Here is a 21,523-nt window from a genome sequence, read left to right as displayed (position 1 = left end):
GCATGGGGTCATCGAGGGGCCATGTCCCCTGGCACACTCAGAACCCAGGCTGGCAGTGGGGGTGAGTTTCAAGCTGGTGCTGAGTGCAGGAAAAAGCAGCACCTCACCTGCCCCGTGGCCGGCGCCCCGCACTGTAGCCGCTTGCAGCCCACATGGGGCTGCCTGTGCCTGCTCTGGACAGCCCCGTGTGGGCTGCAAGTGGTTGCAGCAGGGAGCACTGGCCATGGGGTGGGTCTCCTGCACTCAGCACCAGCTTCTTCCCTGCCAGCAAGCAGGGGTTGGGGGCGTGCACTGCCTCCTGCCTGTACTGCAGGGCTGGGGGGCACTGGGAGTGAGTAGGTGGGGAGCCAGCAGTAGGATGGGGCCCACAGTGTTGTCCCTGGGCCAGTGCCGGCGGGGCCCAGAGCAGGGTGGCAGGAGTGTGGGGTCCCAGCTGGCAGGGACTCTATGGAGCCAGGCCAGCTCCCCCCTCTCCCTGCTGGTGCAGCCCAGCCTGACTCCACAGACCCCTGACAGCCTGTGCCCCGCTTTGGGCCCCACCGGTGCTGGCCCTGGGACATGGGACCAACATCCCAATGTCTTGGGACCAAAGACATTGGGACATTGGTCCCAAGATGGTGACCAGGTAGGGCAACCCGCATGGCCCTTGACAGCCTGCCAAAACTGGGTAAGCAGCCCTCCGCCCGAAATAATTGCCCACCCCAGTTCTATACTCTGAGAGGCAGGCTGAAGGAGCCAGGCCAGCAGAACTGTTTCTGGTTTTGTCCCGTGCTTGCTGTGTGACCTCAGGTAGGTCATTTCACCTCTTTGTACTTCAGTTTTATATCTGTAAAATGATTTGTGTGTGTAAAGCTCCTTTTATATGAAAGGTGTCCAAAGTTCTTTATAAGCATAGGATAAGTGCACCACTGAAAGCCAGCTGACTATACAGTCGTACTTCACGGATGGGCTCAGAGTCTTAATGAGCAAATGTGCAGGGCTTTATCATTCTCTCCTCATTCTAGCTGTAGGAACGATAGTTAGGGGTCTACTTAATTTGTAGTTTTGTGGAAACAGGAAAAAATGGCATTATCCACAATTGCCAGAAATATTGCATTGGCTGCAATTTCCTGCATAATCAACCTAAAAGGAAAACCCCAATGTATTATTCATATAATATGCTGTTTTATAATGGCCTAGTGCTTAGTACAAATGTACCAGGCTTACCTTTCAAATCTTGGGTTGTGTCGCAGGCTTGAGATTCTGCTGTTTTGATTGGTGGAGTGCATCCACCAATCAGGAGGCAGCAAGAAAAGTGAAGTTGCACCCCTTTCTTGAGGGGAGGGGAGAGGAGCTCTTCCAGACCTGGTTGAAGACTGCAACACTGTCAGGTCTGGAAGACTTCAGGGGCAGAGCCCTGGACGGTATAAAAGGAGCTGTGTGCCCAGCATGAGGGAGTTGTCAGGGATGGAGAAGAGCATGGCTGAGGAGAGATGCTCAGCAGTACCCCAGAAGTGCCCCTGGAGACTTCTATCAGCGGGGAGCTGTGGACAACTCCAGCAGTTAGGCTCTTAGTGTGCAGGCACGGCATCCAGACCCTGGGAGCTGCACGAGGTGGTTCAGGTCTGAAACCTTTGGCGTGCGGCCAGAGACACAATGCATAGGCATGGAGCAGGATCTTTGGAGCCACTTGAGTGGCTCAGGTTCCCAACCTCTGCATGAGGCCGGGAGCTCAGTGCATCAGGCACTGCACAGAGGGTGAGGGACCCTCAGAGCTGCTTGAGGTGGCTTGAGTCCACAGCTGCTGGCACGGGGCAGTGGCTCAGTACAGATGACACTGCACAGAGGGTCCAGGAGCAGACCGAGCCCCAGTGCTGCAGAAGGCTGCCTGGGCCTCCAGTCTCTAGTACAAGGTGAAGCACCTGCTATACACAATGGTATATGTGGCCCTAAGCCAGGCTGGTGGCAGCAGAGTCAGATGCCAGGAAAGCCCAGCGGGGAGCAGAGCTCAACCTGGAGAACAGGAGGCAACCTCTGGGACTGTGGAGTAGTAAGTTACCCTAGAGAGAGGGTCCCCACAGGGGAGGAACCCCCAGCATTGTGAAGGGGCACCACATGGGGGCTGCTCCTGGGTGATAACAGGGATTTAGGAGCCTTTGGGGTCTCCTTCTTCTTTTCTTCCCCCCCCACCTCCTTTCCTGTAGTGATACCTTGGGAGTGGGGCCCCTGCCTTGGAGGGCACCCAGGTAGTCTAAGGATTGCTTGTTATATTTGTAGACTGTGCTTTATAGTTTATGTGAATAAGTTGAAGTAATGGTTTGTATATTTATAGAATTATAAGGTTACCCAATCAATATCCTTTGTTCTGGGTTGTTGTATTGTTCACTTGTATTTTTGAATAGCAATTAACCAGCACCTGTCATAGACAGTATCTTGCCATTCAGGACTCTGCTGAGCAGTGTCACTAGCGGCAGTCTCATCCTCCATTGTGATCATGTTGACCTTGTGCTTGTGCTGTGACTATATTGCTGAATATCTTGCCTGTCCTGCAACTATGGCTACCCATACTCCATCAACAAGCAGAGGACAGAAGCCAAAGCATGTTGTTTTGAGGATTATGCAGAAATTAGATATAATTAAGCACTTGGAGAAAGGAGAGAACAAGAACAGGATGATGCAGGAATTCAGTGTTGGCTTGTCTGCGATCTGTGACATCAAGGTGTAGAGGGCAGAGTTACTTCAGTTTGTGACAAATTCTGAGACAGGTAAAGCAATTGAGCTATGCCATACTCTGCGCAAACCAAAATTGGAACAATTAGACAAGATATTGTACAAATGGTTTGTCTTAAAATGTTCAGAGGGAGCTCCAGTTTCTGGCCCAATGCTGATCAAAAAAGCAAAGACTTTTATCAACAAATGGAAATGACCGAGGCCTGTGTTTTTCAGATGGATTGTTGTGTTGCTTCAAATTTCACCATGGTATCAGAAGGCTTGATGTGTCTGGAGAAAAAAGATCTGCTGAAAAATATTGTGCATTTTTCCAGAAATTGGTTGTGGAGCATGGTGTAACCCCAGAGCAGATCTACAGCACTGATGAATCTGGCCTTTTTTGGCACTGTTTGCCAACTTCTGCTCCGGCTGGTGCAGGTGAGGTTCCTGCAGCTGGTTTTAAGCAGAGCAAGGACCGCCTGACTCTGCTTACGTGTGCGAATGCAGCAGGCACACATAGAATGTAGCTGCTAGTGATGGGAAAATTCAGGCAGCCAAGGGCATTCAAGGGTGTCGTTCATCTACCTGTTGGGTACAAGGCACAACTTAATGCATGGATGGACAAGGAAATATTTTTGCACTGGTTTCACCATTTCTTTGTATGATCAGTGAAAGAGCATCTGAAGAAACTTGGAAAGCCAGAAGACACAAAAGTTATTCTGATTTTAGACGACCGTCGAACTTACCAGCAGAGTTAGTGTCTGGAAATATTTTTACCATCTTCCTGCCTGCAAATGTCACCTCACTCATACAGCCTATGGATCAGGGAATTATCGAAAGGCTGAAATCTATCTACAGACGGGATTTTATGAGGAAGCTACTCAACTATGAAGACGTTCTCCAAGGATTTCAGTCGTAGTACACCATTAAGGCTGCAGTTTTCAGTGTGACATACCTGGTCTGCTGTGAAGAGTACAACTTTAAGGAAGGCTGGGAGAAAATTGTGGGAAGTAGTCATGTTTGCAGAGGGATCTTTGATGATGAAGAATTTGCAGGTTTCAGTGTCAGACAGGAAAAAAATCATTAAAAGAGATTCTTGATGTCCTTCAAAATGCTGACCTCAAAAACCCACTCACTAAACTCAAAAAGATACTGAACTTGAAGAGTGGGTAAACATTGAGCAAGACCTTGATGTTGCACAACCATTACTGATGCTGAAATTATAGAAAAGGTTGTGAATCCTGAGAGACCTAATGCACCCGAACCAGACTCAGAAGAAAAAGACCACAGTGAAGAAACTAAAGTGGCTTGGGCAACTGCTGCACAATGTTTCAAAATTCTTGAAATTTGCTGAGCCAGCAGTCTTCTTATTCTGCTTAGGAAGTGATACAACTTCATGTTGTTCACAACTATTTCCTGAAAAAAGGCAACTGACTTCCAGGCAGGCAGACATCCACGGGTTGCTTCAAAGAGCTTCTGTAGCTTGTGTCAAAGATCCAGGTAGCTTGTCAAGGATTAGATATTAGTATTGATGCTAATGATCCTCAAGAACAGCCATGCTCTGAAGCAGAGCCACGTTCTGAGGCAACCTTTGAGGGGCAGTAATTGTACAGTATTACTATTTACTATATTATTTCTTATAGTTAAAATATTAAAAGTTATTATACCATAGTTAAAGTGTAGGCTTAGTTTCTTTCTTGAAAAAAAGCTTTTGCTCTGTGTGTGTGTGCGCACACACACGCACACGGTTTATTGTTTTGTAAATTTATACATATATATTTAAAATTATCTCCTTACTTTTTAATGGTTTTGTTGTAATAATAAATTTGTATATAGTTAAGTAATTGATTGATGGGGCCTGACTATAGGGGACGGAGGCAGCTGCTGGGCTGCTATCTCCCTCCACAGCATGCTGCCCAGCCAATAATTCCCTCAGTTAGAGAGGGAAGTACAAACCCAGGCTACAGAAAGACTGTAGCCGTAGATCACATGATTCAGAGTTACTGTCTACTAGTGATGTAGACTAAGTGAAGATGCCAGTCAGGGAAGTAAAAATTTTTCTGTTAAGGTTAGCATTAATTAGTATTTCTAAACTTTTTGTGAATACTGCTTATAGTAATAAATTATGATGTTACAAGTTACAGTTCATAGTGTATATAAATTTATATATTTAATATATTTACATTTTCAATTTAAATGTAATATTTATTTTTATAATAATATAAATTATATAATATAATTTACTTCCCATTGAATTTGCTATTAAATTATACAGTATACGCTTCTCTGTCAGTCAGCTGCAAGGGGCAGAGTCACTGGGAAATGCCTGTGAAATCATTTCTTCATGCTGCAACCAAGCTGTGAAAATTGCTTTGTCTTGCCACAAGTTATGTAGACCCCTAACAACAGGACAAAAGAACAGTTTGCCGTGGGAAACTAAACAATCTCCTTCATTGGAGGTTTTCAGAAATGGCAGGGCAGTCGTGTGTCTGGGACAGGTTAGTGAATGCTGCATCTGTGCAAGGGTTTGGACTAGATGGCCCTGGAAGTCATTGATAGCCCTAGGATTCTATTCAATGAAAGGTACTACAGCCAAAACATTATTAAGTCTGTAAAGCTACTTCCTAGGGCAGCAGTGGCCAACCTACGGCTCCAGAGCCACTGGCAGCTCTTCAGAAATTAATATGTGTCTTCTTGAATCTTTGCACAAGCATGCGGTGACCAGCTTCCATTTGGACTATTTGGAAGCTGGTCACCATGTGCTTGTGCAAAGATTCAAGGAGACAACTTCTGAAGAGCTGCCTGTGGCTCCAGAGCCACAGATTGGCCACTCCTGTCCTAGGGAATGAACATCTAAATCTATAGGTCGTTTGATTTGTTTTTGACTAGCACTATTACTTCAGTTTTTGGATAGTTAATTTTTGTTTCATCTTTATGTTCTATTTTACATCATAGTCAGATGAACAGCTTCGAAGAGAACTGGACTGGTGTGTGGAGCAGCTGGAACTAGGCCTGAAGATGCAGAAATCCACTCCAAAGCAAGGTAAGCAAGCAAGCAGACCACAGAGAATCTTGCTGAAGGTTAAGAGCATAAAGGAGACATTTATGCTGTGTTTGTATCTCCCTCCTTTCCAATGTTTCAGTTGATGAGGCCCTGCACGCCATCAGGACACTGCGCAGTGACAAAGCTGTGCTAGTGAAGAAACGCCAGGTCATGCAAGCTATGTTCGGAGACTACAGGAAGAAGATGGAGGAGGAGAGGCAGAAGCAGCTGAAGCTCATGCATACAGGTATGATTAATAGACTTACCTCAAGACTTACCAGCTGTTCACCAGGGCACCCTTGGGGAAAACCAGGAGTAATGGCTACAAACTCCTGGAAGACCGTTTCAGTCTTAACACTAGGAAAAACTTCTTCACAGGGTGTCCTGAGGTGATGCAGTCACCTACCCTGGAAATCTTCAAGAGGAGACTGGATGATCACCTCACGGAGGTCACCTGACCCCAGTTGTCTTTCCTGCCTAGTGCAGGGGGACTGGACCCGATGATCTTGTGAGGTCACTTCCAGCACCTTGCAATCTATGGACCTACGGGAAGACATGTCTATGGAGAGAGGGGGCAGGAATGCTTTCTTCCTTGTAGCTCAACAGGACAGAATATTAGTGCATAAGGAGCCATAACATCATGTGTTTTTTCTCTTTTTCTTCCCATTTGTAAGCTGCCAAGTCTGCTAAGGTCACAGAAGTGAGTGAGAGCACACGCCGAAAGAGCAGCCAGGTTTTCAGGAAACATACAGGATCCTCCAGGAAAAGCCTACATCCAGCAGAATCCCATTCTGATACTCTCAGCTACACACAGTCCCCCAGGGCATCTGACATGGACTCATTTGTATTTACAAGTTCCCAAGAGGAGTTTTGCTTTAATTTTTTCTAAGAACGTTTCTTGGATGTGTCTATTTGATTTGTAATTGCTGAAAATGTTGCCAAAGCTTATATAGTTTTAGGGGATGGAAGAATACCAAGCAAGGCATTACATATTTTCATAGTGAGAAGACTTCCAAAATGCCTTAGGGTAACAGCTCCACCTACAGTGCATATAGCTTCCAGACTCAAGTCTCCTGGTTGGACCCCTTTTTTCACTCACCCCTCAGGAAGGTGCCTTTGCAGGCAACCAGCATGGAATCAGGTGGTCACTGAATTTATCTTAGCTCAGTGCTAGTTCCATGGAATAATTTTCTTGATAGGGTAATTCCCCCCCACCCCAAATAGCACAAACTACATATATTATGGAGGAGACAAAACATAAAGTACGTAACATTGTTAGCTAGAGAATCCAGGCTCGCATTGGAGAATGGAAAAGCCAGGAGGAGAAAGCAGCATCATATTGGGCAGTGTGACCCTTGCTGTCTGTTAGGCCTTTTTGGATCCTATAGCTTCCAGGCTTTGCTGGTTTGGAGGATTTCTGTCCTGTTTAACATGTAAATACTCAGCATCCTGGGGGGAGAGAGTGGGTGAGCCATAGGTGACTGGCCATTCCTTTGTTTCACTAAACAGCATTGTGTCAGTGGTGAACTCTAGCAGCAGTGTTGAAGTTGTAAAGATTGATTTAAACCAGGTCAGTGATGTAGAGGAAGAACCAGCTACAACTATCCAGTGAAGACTTTAGTTTCTGAGTCAGCAGTTTTTGCTTTTTGGGTTAGCCAGGCAACGGGAGCTCTGGAGGAAGCACAGCTAAACCTTGAAAGAAGCAGGCTTTGAGTAGCCAGCTGGGCAAGCAGTTGTGCCTCACCGTATCTAGCTCTTTTTTTTACCAGAAGTATGCATCAGCTCCATACTGAACCTTGGATGGGTGCAAAATAAAATGGGTTCCTTTGAGTTAAAAGTATCTATTTGACGTGTATCAAATAACAACCCTTTTGTTTTCCAAACAATTGATTAGTGCATTTCCAAAGCTGTGATGATGGTTTGGCTAATATGCCTATGAAAAATAACATCTCTGGAAAAGATCTAAAAAATTAGAACATTCCACTTCTTAAAGGAGTGGTGGGTCTCTGGAGGAGCACTGAAGTAATCCTGGAGTAATAGGTCCCTGGAGGATCACTGGGTTTTTTTCCTATTTGACAACCTTATAAATCATGTTGTTTGGGTGAGCAGCAATGGTGCATGACTAGATTTCTTTAGTGTACTAAAAACAGCTGCAGGAGAAGGGAGGGTATTTAGTGGAGAGGACTTCAAGAAACTGTTACTGAATTTAACAAGGAAATTCTTGTATATATTGACTTTAGTATAATAAATTGCCTCTTGGAATGTGTGGTTTGTGTATCTTTGTCAAGTCTTGCAAAACCAAGTTCTTAATAGGTGTGTCCCTGGGAGCTGTGAGATTTTGGTAATGCACTAGGTAAAAAGAAGATGCACAGTCAGATAAATGTTTGAGATACAGTACTGCCTTTATCTTAAGGACTTAACACTTGGAAAATGATTCTTGTGTTTTCTGAGAAGTGCATCCATCATAGAGACTGTGTAGAACACCATAACACAGTATTATTGAAACTCCTTGTAGGTGTGACTGTTTTGCATTGCACATGAAAAAATATGAAAACACTTAATAGTTCTAGCATTTTGAGGCCATTCACAAAAACACTGGAGAAAATGTTTCCATGTTTCCATTGCTTTAGTCATATACCAGTTTTCATTCTAGTGTACTGAGTTGTTTTATGGATTATTTTATAAAAAACTAATTTTGTGCTTATCAAAATTCTTACCAGGAGATAATGATCCAACTACCCATTGATGTGGATTGCTGGAAAGAACTTTCCAGTAGCTAGTGGAAAGTATTAAGTGTGTTGTGTTACCAATAATGCTTAAACTGCTAAGAGAGTGGCTTCACCTAATCCACAGATTTTCACTGTGGTAGTTGTTCTGAATGAATGCTGCTAACTTTTTATAAAGCATCTTTGTAGTGGGGTTGCAAGACCAAGCAGAAAAAAGTTAGGAAAGGACAGCGTGAAGCTTGCCTATGCAAAAATTCAGCTCCCTTGTGTGTAGACAGTTCTAAATCACCTAATCACATAATATTTTTTCCACATTATGCTTCTTTATTCTTATAGTATTTTTAATGTAATTCAGAGTAGTGTCCAGAGTCCACAGTTAGGATCAGGGCTTTGCGCTTAGAACTATAACGTTTATAGCGGAGACACTGGTTCCAGCCTGAAAGCACTAATGAGATAAGACAATGAGCAAGAAAAGAGGAGCTATTCATGTGTGAAGTCTTTGCTCCATTGTTCTTTGCATGGAAGGAAGTCAAGCCGTTAGGCCATGTTTGGGTGGCAACATTAAGCGGTGCCTGCAGGTTTTACCTGTTGCATGGGGTGAGCATCCACCATGGTATAGAGTCAGTAACAGATGAGAAGCCACAGTGCTCTTCCACATTGTGGATATTTTACAGCAAAATGAGGGGTAGACTTCTGGTTTGGGACCAAACTGGAAAAGACTGGAGTTGTTCACCAGCTGCTGAGCTAAAGAGGATTTTATGGCAGAGACAGCAGACACCAGGCTACAGTGTCTGCTCCTTTTAGGTTTGGCACGCTTATATGTAACAAGATCCTCTGGAAGAGTCTGTGAAACACAATCCTGTTCCAGCCAGCCTCTGCCCGGATGGGGAGAGAGCAGCACCTCCAGCCAAGTTTTCCCCACCCACTTACTGGGTCTGTACAGACAGACCCTCAGCCCTGCTTCCCTTTTGGTTATTATGCTTAATACAGAGAGCTGATTGGCCAGTCAGTCCCCTCCTTCCCTTTTCCCCTGGGATTGGTTGAAGGGAGCAGACTGATAGATGTTTGATTTGCCCATGTGGTATGTGAAGTAACCTGGTAGGGCTGTTGGGTGCCTGGGTGCTTGGACATTGAAGAATCACCAGCACGGGATCTTGGGCTCCCAGCAAACTGCTACCTGGGTGTTATCTCTGGAGCCCCAGCATCTAGGACCACCAATTAGGACTGCCACTCCCTAAAGCTACGAGAGAGAGAAGCTGCCGAACTCAATCCCATTGAATCTTTAACTCAAGTAATGACTTGCTTGTTCACTTTGGCCATATAATCTTTTTTTGAATAGTAAGGGGTGGGGGAATCGGTATCTAATGATTAGTGGGGTTAACCTATTTTATATTTTCCATTAAAATAAAAAGAAACCTTGAATTACAGTTTTTTTTAATCCTTTATTGGATTGGAATTTTTGCTGAGAAAAATATTGATCTTTGATATCAACCTTTATCAAAGAAAAATCTTATTTGGACACTGAAGGAGAACTGGACTTGGAGTGACAGTATCTCACAAGGATTCTGGCAGTGAGGTGCCTAGGATTCTTCTAGATTCTACCTCCTGAAGTCGTCCTCTCCCTGCACCAAAGTGACCCTGACTAAAAGCCTGAAAAAAACAAAAGAGAAAGCATGTACACGTTTTGAGATCATAAGGAGCTGAAAGGACTGATTTTTGTAACTTTCCACTAAAGCTGTGCATCTTTTGGGGGTTTTTTTAAAGAAAGAAGTCCTCAAAAATATTTGTTCACAAGCTTATATTATTTTCCTATGCAATCCTTTCATTCAAAGGGAAGTTTTTAAGCTCAGGTGCTTTAAAAAATTGAACTTTTGTCCTAGGTAGATTTCTGGACAGATTTAATTACAAGTGCGCTTCATCTTTAATAGAATTTTGTCTTGGACCCTGCCAACTATTAAGACTCGTGCCTTGAATACTCACTTTATTGGTTGGCAGCTCTCTTTCTTTTACATATATCTAAAGGCACCTGTCACCTTGGTACCTAGTTGCTGCAATGGAAGAAGTATGGGTTGTCTACTTGTGCCTGTTCTTGCTTGTCTTGATTCTTATTTTGAGGAAGCAAAACCCTGATTTGGAGGCTGTAAAGAAAGAAAAGGAAAGCCAAAGCTCTCCACCACCAACCACTTACTATCCCAGTACTCCAGGCAAACATCTGGAATACTCTGAAGAAGAAATGGAGAAATCTTTTGAGAAGCTAAGCAGCATCTTGTTTGATTCAGAAGCTAGAAAAAGGGAGGTCCATCACGAGCAGAAGTCTCACCACCATCACAGAGCAGCCGATGCTGAAACTAAAGACATCACAGGAAAGGGGCCAGGACAATCCCAGTATCAGTCAAGCCAGCACAGGGTTCAGGTATGGTGCAAGGCCTATGAAGAATTTCAGGGTCAGCATTGCATGAAGTTCCTGAATGATTTATTGAATCCTGGTGAAATGTATCTGGGGTTGCATGGAAGAGAGGGGAATGTTTCTACAGGAGGTGTCTATGTATAATACATACACCCACTTGATTTATACATATTTCACTGTGATCAAATGATTCAGCCATGAGATCCACAATGTGTTATATGTACATATATGCATGTACTGGGTATACACATTTTCTCTGTGTGCGTGTCAGCATGATAAATGATTATTTTGGCTACTAATCAAACAAATGAGTAGGATTTTGTAAGAAATAAGGGGCCCAATCCCCAGGTGTGCATAACTCCATCGATTACAATAGATTTGCATCAATTTAGACCAGCTGTGGATCTGGCTTTGTGCCTAGTAGCTCTTGTGACCATTGTTCTAGCCTGTACAGGTCTATAATAATGAGCAGTGAGAAATCACACACACACACTTTTATTTTCTCTATGTGCAGTGATAATATGCATCATAATGAACAAAAATGCAAAATTACTCGGTATAGACTAGCAGAATCTTACTTGCCTTGGACAAAGAGCTTTTTGGAAGGAGGAATGAACATGCCTTATGTTTATCATTATCCTCATCAATAAGATTTTGTCCTTGGGGTGACAATTTCATGGCAAGTTTGCAAGGCTCTATTACTCTATACTAGCACCTGTTTATATTCTTCATTCTTGAGATACGTCTTCCATTGCCAGTCCCGTACTTTGTCTGATAAGGCCTTCTTTGCTTAAGGTGCATGCCAAGAAAGGAATATGCAGGCACTTGCTGAGAATAACTTTTCCTCGTCAAACAAGGAACACACCCTGGGATGAGGGGAGCTGTTAGTCACCAGTGCATTCAGTCTTTTTAGTTAGCTGGGCCCTGAAGAGCTGACTAAGAAATCCTCCCAGTCTTTAGCAGATGACTGAATAACTATTTATGGACTAACATCTAGCTGAAAGGAGAGGGAAGAATATCCAAAATGTAAAAATATTTTTTGTAGAATGTTAAGGTTGAGGCACCCAATAATTCAGCCACCCACACAGTTCCTGACTTGTTTTACTGACTAAAGAAAGCATTGTTGGGTTTGTGATATCATCTGTAAGTTAAAAATGTCAAAGATCTTTATTTGAAGTACTGTAGGTCATACAGTGGAATAATGGGGTTAAATTTTGTTGCTTGTAAGCATGTTTATTAGTAGCAATCAGAATTGGGAAGAAATGAACTTTGTCAGCTCCTTTTTGTGTACTTAAAGAACAACAGTTCTCCAGACTTTTGCATTCCATTAATTTGTGCAAAAAAATGGAATGCATCTTTTTCCATAAATCAGCATTGTCTGGGTGCTGGATAGCCATGGGCATGCAAACAAGTTACTGGAAGATGAAATAACCTGTGAGCTTACTGAACTTCACCTACTCCACTTAAATTACTGCCTGTTCCCACCCCACAGTAAATGGAGGTAGCTAATTCCATTTCTTTGAAGTAGATGGCCAAACTGACTGCTGTCAGTCTCATCTGGAGTGAGAACAGGTCCCAAACTGTCAGGCTTGGCCCTTGTTTGTTAGGCCAGAAGTCCTGAGTCCTTAATGTCTGATCCAGCATTACCAATGGCTACCTTTGAAGTTGGCATACAGCATGCAGTGCATGATAGCTTAATGAATTCTAGAGCTTTGATTTCTGGGTGTTTCAAATGCATAAGAAAGCACAGGTAGATGAAGGCTTCTGAGTCTCAATGTAAGATGGTAAGGGATGCCTTAACCCTTCTGTTGCTGGAGGAAGGAGTAATGCTGTTTTCCCATGAAAATTGTTGATGCTTTTAAGTGGCTTTGCTGTTTATGGAAGATGCTAAATTTGGAGCTCTGGGACTGAAATCTCCATTTGCAGAACAATGGTAGCCTTGATTACAGAAAAACAAGCTTCCTGTCATGTGCACCTCAGTCCTACCCTGAGCTGCCCATTAGGGCTGTGCGAAGCTTTGGTAGCCAATTCAATTTGGAGGAGATTCAGCCCAATTTGGTTTCCGAGTCTCCAAATTCTAATCAAATCAGGAGACCCTTTAAAAGGTCAAAACTGAATCGGAAGCCTCCAGATTGATTTGGAAGGCTTGCAGCAAACAAACTGAGAAGAGGGATTCGGGGTAGGGTGATCTTTCATATATGGAAAAGGTGGGGGGGGAACTGCTCTGAGATTCACAATCACTGGCTAGCTACAGATGTCATTGGAAGGGAACTCAAAAGATCACAGTGCTCTGGGGGAGGGACGTAGAAACAACATATAAAACTGTCTGAAGTGATCTGTGCCTTTTGTGAGCTGTCTCTCTTGGAGCAGCAGTGTCTGAAAGGCTCTATGACTTTCCAGCTAGTCTCTTGCTATCTAGTCCCTCTTCTTGGAAGTTGTATCCTACTTACCCTTGCCTGCAATCCCTATTGTTATCCCTATCCATTCCTTTCAACTTATTCTTCCCCCTAAATCTTCTTATTTTTTCTTGTTAGTCTATCTTGATTTTTTTTCCTCCACAAAAAGAAATCTGTGTTTTCCCTGACTCTTTGTCATCACCATGCAAGAAAGCACAACATATATTATACACACACACACTTCACAGCACACCGAACATTATGAAGCGTGCTGGAAAGGCGGGCGCCAGGTTTTCTGACAGCAGAGAGAGAGGGGGAAGAGGGAGACCTGCAAGTTCTCCCTTCCCCAAACATAGACACACCCTCTTTCCTGGCAGTAATGACTATTCTGCTGCTCATGGGAGCAAGGAGGTGGTAGCAGTGCCTGCACCTGCACTAACACCACTAATCAGCAGTAGCATGACAGTCCCCACCCCAATTTCAGTTCCCAGCATGAGCCTTTCAGTGCCAGAGGAAAAGCTGGATCTGGAAGCAGAGGAGATGAGGGCCATAGCGAAAGAAATTCTGGGGAAGGAAGGGGAATCTGAGTTTGTGCTCCACACCCCTCAAAGTGCCCCTAGAGGCAGGTCTCCTTCTCTGGAAGGCACTTTGGATGAGGTTGTGGGGGCAGGTGGCTCAGCTCCTCCTGTTGTTGTGCCTCTGCCTGGTGAGGAGGGGGATAAGGCTGGATCCACATCCTCAACCCAGAAGCAGGTGGGTGGTGTGGTGTGGGTTCATTTTGAGGTGGCAGATGATCCCAGGTATGCTACCTACTAGCACTGATGAAGGCAGATCAGCCAGGGCAAGTAGGTGAAACACTTCACCACCACAGTCTATCTGCTGCATCTCAGGAGGCAGCACTCCCTTGTCCTTGTTCCTTTTCAGCCTGGCACCAGTGGGAGCGTGCCCAAAAGAAGTCCCCCTCTTGCTTCAAAGCTCCTGTCCTCAAGAAGCAGAGGCAGGCCACTCCTGGACCAGTGAGGGAAAGGCGGAGAGAAGGGGGGGGCACATTCCCAAGGCAAGCAAAGTCACCCAGAGCAGGTGATTTTGCTCTGGGGAGATGCTTGCTCTGGATAGCCAGCCCTTCTCCTTTGTTGAGCATCCAGCGTTCAGGCAGCTCATGGCACTCATGACCTCATCATACCAAGTGCCTGCATGCCTTTAGCAGGATGGTAGCACCCTCCCTGTATGAAGCATGCAGGGAGTACTTGAGGGAGGCGCTGTGGAAGGCACGTCTGCAGATAGCTTTGCACTTCACCTCAGACATCTGGAGCAGCTGGTATGGAGATCATGCCTACCTCTCCCTCACAGGGAACTGGTGCAATCAGTCAGAGCATCAGTGGGCTTTCCTTCAAGTGGAGGCAATGGATAAGTCCCACATAGCAAGGGAGATCATAGTGGCCCTGAACTGCATGGTGCAGATGTGGCTCGTTGGGCAGGGCGAGCTCACCCACAGGTTCATGGTCACAATGGAGCCAATATGGTCAAGGCAGTGCATGATGCCAACTTTGTTGGCATCTGCTGTGTGGCACACAAGTTCCACCTTGTAGTCCGGGATGCCTTGGAGGGGGACAGGGCTGCCAGTGACAGTGCCATCACTACTAGCCAGCTAATTTCGAAATGCAGGAAGGTGGAGAGCTACTTCCACTGGAGCATCAAGGTGGGGCAAGATGCTGCAGGAGAAGCAGGCAGAGCTGAGCATCCTGCAGCACAAAATCATGCAGGATGTGAAGACTCAGTGAAACTCCTTATGTCTGATGCTGGGAAGACTGGTTGAGCAACAGAAGGCCATCCATGAGATGGCCTTGGTCGGGGAGATTGGGATCAGCAGCCCCCTTAACAAAATGGAGTGGGATACCATCTCCCAGATCTTGGTGGTCCTCAAGCCATTCCTTGAGGCCAATGAGAGCTTCAGCACTGGCAATGACCTCCTTAGACAAGTGTCCCTGTAGTGAAGGAGCTTGAGAATGAAACAGGAGTTCCAGGGGGTCAGTGTTCCTGGCTGGGGCAAGTCACTTTCACCAGAGGTTCAGGCACTGGTGAAGCAGCTGAAGGAGGGGATCAAAAAATGGCTGGATCCATTGCAGTCCAGTATGGTCCATGTGCTGGCAGGCATGTGCAACCCAAGGGTGAAGGGGAGCATCTGCAGCAGCAAAACCCTCAAACACTGGATGGAGGTGCTGGTGAACAGTCAGGGAGGCAGAAGGGCAGAGGCGGGGGGAGGTGGAAAAGGGGAGTTCACTTTCCCACGCCTACACTCCAACCACCAACCAATCTCCTCCACCACAGCAGCTGTCAATGTGGGCCAAGGGCATGGCTTCAATGTTGGGGTCCAGAAGCACCAGACCCCACCATCCAGCAGGTAGTGCAGAGGCCTCAGTGGCTACCTATCTGCCGAGGCTGTGGAGCTGCAGCAGTGTGGCCCCTTGGCTTATTGGGCAACCTGCAGCCAGGTATGGCAGAATCTGGCCACAGTTACCTGGGAGCACCTGTCCTGTCCACCAACCAGAGTTCTAAGCAAGAGGGTGTTCAGCATCGCTGGTGATGTTGTGACACCCCACTGCTCCTCCTTGGATCCTGGTTTGGTGGAGCAGCTGGTGTTCCTCAAGGTGAACCTCCCACTTCTGGGATTCCCCAAGCTCCACATTCAGACAGAGTGAGTGCCACTCTCCTCACTCTGCACCTATTTGCTTTTTTAATTTGTTTTCAGAGCCTTGAGATGTACTTTCACAGAAACCTCTGCACCACTCTGCCTGAAACCTGGCAGGCCTCATGCCCGCATAAGGAGCTACCATCCCTGCTGCATTCATCCTTCTTTGCCTTAACACACGCAAGTGATATCAGTTTTTTTTTCAACAGTTTGAGGTACACTTCCACAGAAACCCCTGCATCTATCTCCTTGAAACATGGTAGGCTTTGTGCTGTTTTCATCCAAATCTGCAAAAAAAAGACAAACTTATAGGTATTTTAGTGATTCCCCATTATAATTTATTGCCGAATCTCCGAATCCGAATCATCTGAATCTGAATTGGGACAGTGATTTGAATCACTGTCCTTCCAAATAGGCCAAAGCCAAATCCAAAGTAAATACTTGCTGCTTTGCACAGGCCTGCTAGCCATCTCTAGAGGTTTATTGTCGATAGTCCTCTTAGGCCTGATACTGGTGGCCGCAGTGCCATTAGTCCTGCTGATTTTTAAGATGTGGATCATTGTTTGCTAGGAACTGGACCCAGACCAAACCACTTCACATAAGTCTCCCCAAAGGCTATTGGACAGCAATATGGAGGTGCCAAGTTCAGCTTGAGCCGTGTTGAACCAGTACCTGAAAGCCTGCTAGAACCTTCATGATTGTTTATCAGTTTTATGGAGAAGGTGGTCAACTGCTCTGGTGATGTGCAGCGATATATGATTCAGAGATGGATAATAATAGCTAGGAATCTGCCAGAAGAAAGGCATTGAGTCACGTTGACAAAGATGATCAATCAAAAGTAATCTGTAGGTCCCAAGCTCCAGTGAAGCTTTATCTCCATGATTATTTCAGTGTAATATTGAGCAGTCACACTAGCACTTCAGCAAAGGCAGTGTGAATTACTCTGAACTGGGCTGGGTCTTTCCCCTGCTAGACTCTCAAACATCCAGTAGAGCTGATCACAGAAGTCTCAGGGGGGCACCCTTGTGCCTCTTCCACTCTCCATTCTCCTGTATCAGGCTATGTTGGCTGCCAAGGAACCTAGTAATTTTCCAGAACAGCTGCTGTCAACCTTTAGTATCTGATATCAAATGTTTTTTGAACACTGTCAGTTGCTATGAACATAAAACTGAAGTCTTGTAAAAGCGTTGAATTGTACTATAGCAGTGTCTACTTAAGCAATGATGCTAAAAGAAAGTTTTTCCTCACTGAACTTGGTAAGAACTTTGAAGTAGCTCTGCCTCCTCCTTGTAAAATAGCTTCTAGCATTTCCTCAGGTCATCTTTGCTTGTGAATTTCCTTTTGTCTTTGACTTCAGATAAGATCAGTTCATTTCCAAAGCACTCCTCCCCTACCATGGACTACCAGGGGCAGTGGTTCTTAACATTTTTAGACTCATCCCTTGGCACCCCTTGGAAAATGCCAGCTCTTCACTTGTTTCTTGACTACAGAAAAACAATAGAGCCATTTGTCTGTTTGTAAAGAACTCAGAAAGTCCACACCAGGTCAGAATGATGATATTATGGATTTCTATTTGAAATCTCTGCTTTTATCTTGTGAATCATATGTACATGTTTGCAAAACTGACATTATTGCACAGCACTTCATAGCAGCTTTACGCACAGCACCCCAGAGTGCTACAGCCAGTACCGTAGCAAGGAAGTCTGGCACCTGAGCAAGTCCATAGCGGCAGCCCACCCTTGCCCCATGCACAGAGCTGGAGGGCACATGGCACCCCCCCACCTCTTCCCCAGGAGCGCATGCAGCAGCAGCAGGAGTCACCCTCCCCCCACCCCTGCACTCCCCAAATGAGCCACCTGTGGCTCTGTCTCTCCCTGGCTGGGCAGTGTCTGTTGCCACCCCTTCACTATGGCACCCGGGAAAGTCGCCCCACTCATCTCCCACCCCCACCCCAGGCTACGGCACCCTGGCGAAGAATCACTGACCTATGCTTGTGGAAACTGAACGGCTTGCTGGTAATATGAACCATTTTTTACCATTCAAACAAAATAAAATGAAGGGATTTAATGCAAAAATAAAAAAGGCAAGAGGACTTGTAGGGTTACTAATAAACATGGAACCAACAATGATCAGAACAGTAGAAGGAAGTACAGGAGAGGAAATCTGTTCCTTTGCAGTCAATGAGAGCAGGGTTTGTCTTAAGTTTTGCTTTTCTAGAAGTCAGGAGAAATGGACTGAGACAGATGGCAACAAGGAATGGGCCTCCCACACAGAGATAATAGATTGTCTGCCAGTCTGCAGTACCATAGTACCATCTCTAAGCAGGCATACTAGAGCACACACCTGCTAGGACAAGGCAGTTGCAGGAAGTCTTTAATAAAGCCGGGGGGTTTAAAAACTGATAGTGCCAATTTAGTCACGCAGTGGTGACAGGCTGCTATAGCAACCTAGCTAATGATAAATTGGGTGGAGCATCTCAAGCTGCTTGACTGGAGATTGGCGTAAGACCCCATGACAGGAGAAATTAAAGTTTAGAATGAGTATGCTTGATCCCACTTCCTTAGCATGCTTATAGCCTGTCTGGGCTGCCTGTCAGTGAAGCTCACATCCAGACCACTTCAATGGCTTTAGTGGAGTTGCTTCAAATTTGTCTGGTGGTATAACTGCGACCAGAATATGGACGCTTTATGTATATATTCAGACTGTGTCTTCCTCGGATCAGAAGATTGGATGAAAACCATTCCCCTGTTGATATGCCTCAAACACCTAGGGCTCATAAGAAAAGTAGCCACTCTAACTGTTCTGGCCAGGGTTCTCCTGAATGTGAGACTCTCATAGCTGTGCTCAGAAAAAATGCTACCATGTCTAATATAGCTCTAATATATACATGATATATACACAATACAGTCTAATATATAAGTGATACAGATTTGTCTGTTATTAAAATGGAAAGACCGAACTGCTGGAAAAATATGTAAGGATTGTAGTCAACACTATTGCTTTCTGTAACATGAGAATGGTCCCATCTTTCATCTGTTTCATATCTGAAGTCAATACCAGGCTTTCTTTTCAACTACATTTAATGATTTCCAAGTGGTTTTGATTTTTCAGTGAGGAATTCTTAGTTCAGGAAGGCACTTAAGCCCAAATTATGAAAGATTTAGCAGCTAGGCATCTAGAAACCTTTAAGAATCTTGGCCTTGGATACAGTGCTGACAGGCATCTTGGACAGACGTTATCTAAATTAAGATCTTCATACATCATTTTGCTGGGTTTTTCCTTTTCTTTTCACAGCCTGCATATTGTGTTTTAAGGTGGGTATAATCTATCTGTTATCTAGGCACTTATGTAGCTTCCCTCACTAAAGTATTTGAGCACTTCCCAAGTATTTAAATATAGAAACAACAAACATTCAATGTATATGAAGGCAATGCAATGTTTATACTTCAGAACTGACTCTGATCAGCCACATTGCTGCCTTGCCATCTAGTGCTGGTGGTCCTTGAAAGACACCCCAGGGTGTTGTGACACCCTGCATGAGAATCACTAGTCTAAAAATATCATGGGGATTGGGTTTCCTAGCATTAAGGACAGCTTAGTGTATAGCAAGAAAGAATTTTTTAAATTTCAGGATTGAATTTCTACTCAGATATATAGAAGTCAGTTAGCTATGAAATTCTAATGGTTGCTCTCACTGCTGTGATATAAACTTAGTCTTTGTTCCTGGCTGGATGAGTGGAGCTGTAGTGAGAAGAGGAGAATATGATCAAGTCAGGATCTACCTGATTCTCTCAGGGAAAGAGCAGAAGCCATTTGTGGTGTTTGGAGTTAAGGTCTCCAGATAATTTAAATGTTTCCTCTGCTGGCCATTTGAGCAAGGCATTGGCTGAGATGTCACTGCTAAAAAAAGCAGGCTGTGGTTAATACTATGAGAGTGTAGTGTGTGCATGCTGGTTCTAGACATGAAGGTCATGAACAGATGCTTGTCTGACTAATTGTCTTTTGGCCAGCAATTTTGCACATTCCATCTAGCAAAAAGTGCAGTCATATGCTAAGCCCTTATCCATCTCATTGAAGTGAGTTTGTGCCAAAGGTCTGGCCTGAGGTTTGGAAAAGGAGCCCTACTACATGCCTAGTTAAGCACTATCTGTCTAGCTGCATCTCATGCAATTGCTTAATGCATTTATTGAATATATTGGTTTGTAATATCTTGCCAGCCATGCACTCCTTCACAGCCCCAGGTAAAAAGGTGTTGATTGAATCTGCATAATATACTCCTTGGTGGGTTTGGGAACACATTTCAGGAAGTCTGTTTCTTAGACGTGTTACATTAGTACTGTGCTGTTTATAACTGGCTTTGTTGGGCATTAGACACAGCAAATGAGAGGAAGCAGCAGAAGGGGAAATGGGCCTGAGAGAGGCACATTTAAACCCATGCTGATGCCAAGGAACCAGTCCCAACATGGACAAAATAACGTAGCTTCATCCTAGCAATAAGCTGCACCAAGCATGGCAAACCATAGCTATTTTCTGCATAGGACTATCAGTTTATTGTGCAAATTTTTAATGGAAGGTTTAGGTACTTGGGCCTTTGGTAGATGACAGTCCGTTTAACTGAGAGGGACACTTGAACAGAATGTTAACCCTACTCTTCATAACTTATTTAGCTAGTCTGTAAAAGTGCATATCTACCCTGCCTTCTGACTGACTTCAGACTAACATGGCTAGCTATTTTTCTAACATTACTTTAATCATAGTTAGGAACCTACTGATTTCATGGTGGGAGTGAGGTGTGTGGCAGCTCCTTTTATTTTGCAGGTTCCCCTGCACACCCCTCCCCCCCACCCCCGATCAGCTGGGTGGCAAAAACCATGGTTTTAAACATGGTTCTGTTTTTGCCTCTCAGCCAGTCACCAATGAACAGCATGGCTGCCAAGGCCCCTCAGGCAATCAACAGCAAGTGGCAAAAATGGCGCCACCATATTTAAAACTGTGGTTTTTGCCTCCCATTCAATCAGGAGCAAGCGGCGATTGGCAAGCAGCAGGGCCCCTCCACCAATCAATGGTGGGGGGGTCCCAGTGGAACCTGCAGGATGAACACAGCAGGGATGGTAGCCATGCAGCCCATTCCCATCGTGAATTTAAAACTGTGGTTTTTGCCTCCCATTCAATCAGGAGCAAGCGGCGATTGGCAAGCAGCAGGGCCCCTCCACCAATCAATGGTGGGGGGCTCACAGTGGAACCTGCAGGATGAACACAGCAGGGATGGTAGCCATGCAGCCCATTCCCATCGTGAATTTGGTAGGTCCCATAGGCGACTAGTAGGGGGGGATGAGCTGGTGCCCCCCCCGACAGCTGACACTGATGCTGTTGGTAGCACTTGTGCCCCCCTGACAGGGTTGGCGGCTTCTGTGGGTGCCCCCCTCAGATTCAGGAGGCACCAGTCACTCATGGTAGGTCCCTAATAATCATAGTGTTAGAAGATCTTGAACATCAGCCCTGCCTAAAGATAGTCAGAAGTGACCTTTTGTTCAATTTGTTTTCCAAGAATTAGCCTTCTCAGCTTGCTGCTCT

At 45.0% G+C, this 21,523-nt stretch overlaps 1 protein-coding gene across 5 annotated transcripts in view; it reads left to right on the top strand.

Annotated features, from left to right (window-relative positions):
• The window catches only part of CUNH8orf33 (chromosome unknown C8orf33 homolog), a 15,234-nt gene extending 7,244 nt beyond the window's left edge, over positions 1-7,990 (top strand). For 4 of the 5 annotated variants that reach the window (XM_019539936.1, XM_019539935.1, XM_019539934.1 and 1 more), the window contains 3 exons: positions 5,644-5,731; positions 5,832-5,978; positions 6,406-7,990. In XM_019539936.1, coding sequence (XP_019395481.1) covers positions 5,644-5,731; positions 5,832-5,978; positions 6,406-6,620 — 450 coding nt within the window. In that variant the 3' untranslated portion in view covers positions 6,621-7,990. The remainder of the gene's footprint in view (positions 1-5,643; positions 5,732-5,831; positions 5,979-6,405) is intronic. The other variant, XM_019539937.1, reaches the window with a different exon arrangement.
• The last annotated feature ends 13,533 nt before the right edge of the window (positions 7,991-21,523 follow it).

The sequence above is a fragment of the Crocodylus porosus genome, unplaced genomic scaffold (genome assembly GCF_001723895.1).
Source record: "Crocodylus porosus isolate Cpor-Errol unplaced genomic scaffold, CroPor_comp1, whole genome shotgun sequence".
NCBI lineage: Eukaryota > Metazoa > Chordata > Crocodylia > Crocodylidae > Crocodylus > Crocodylus porosus.
This window is presented reverse-complemented; position numbering and strand designations above follow the sequence as displayed.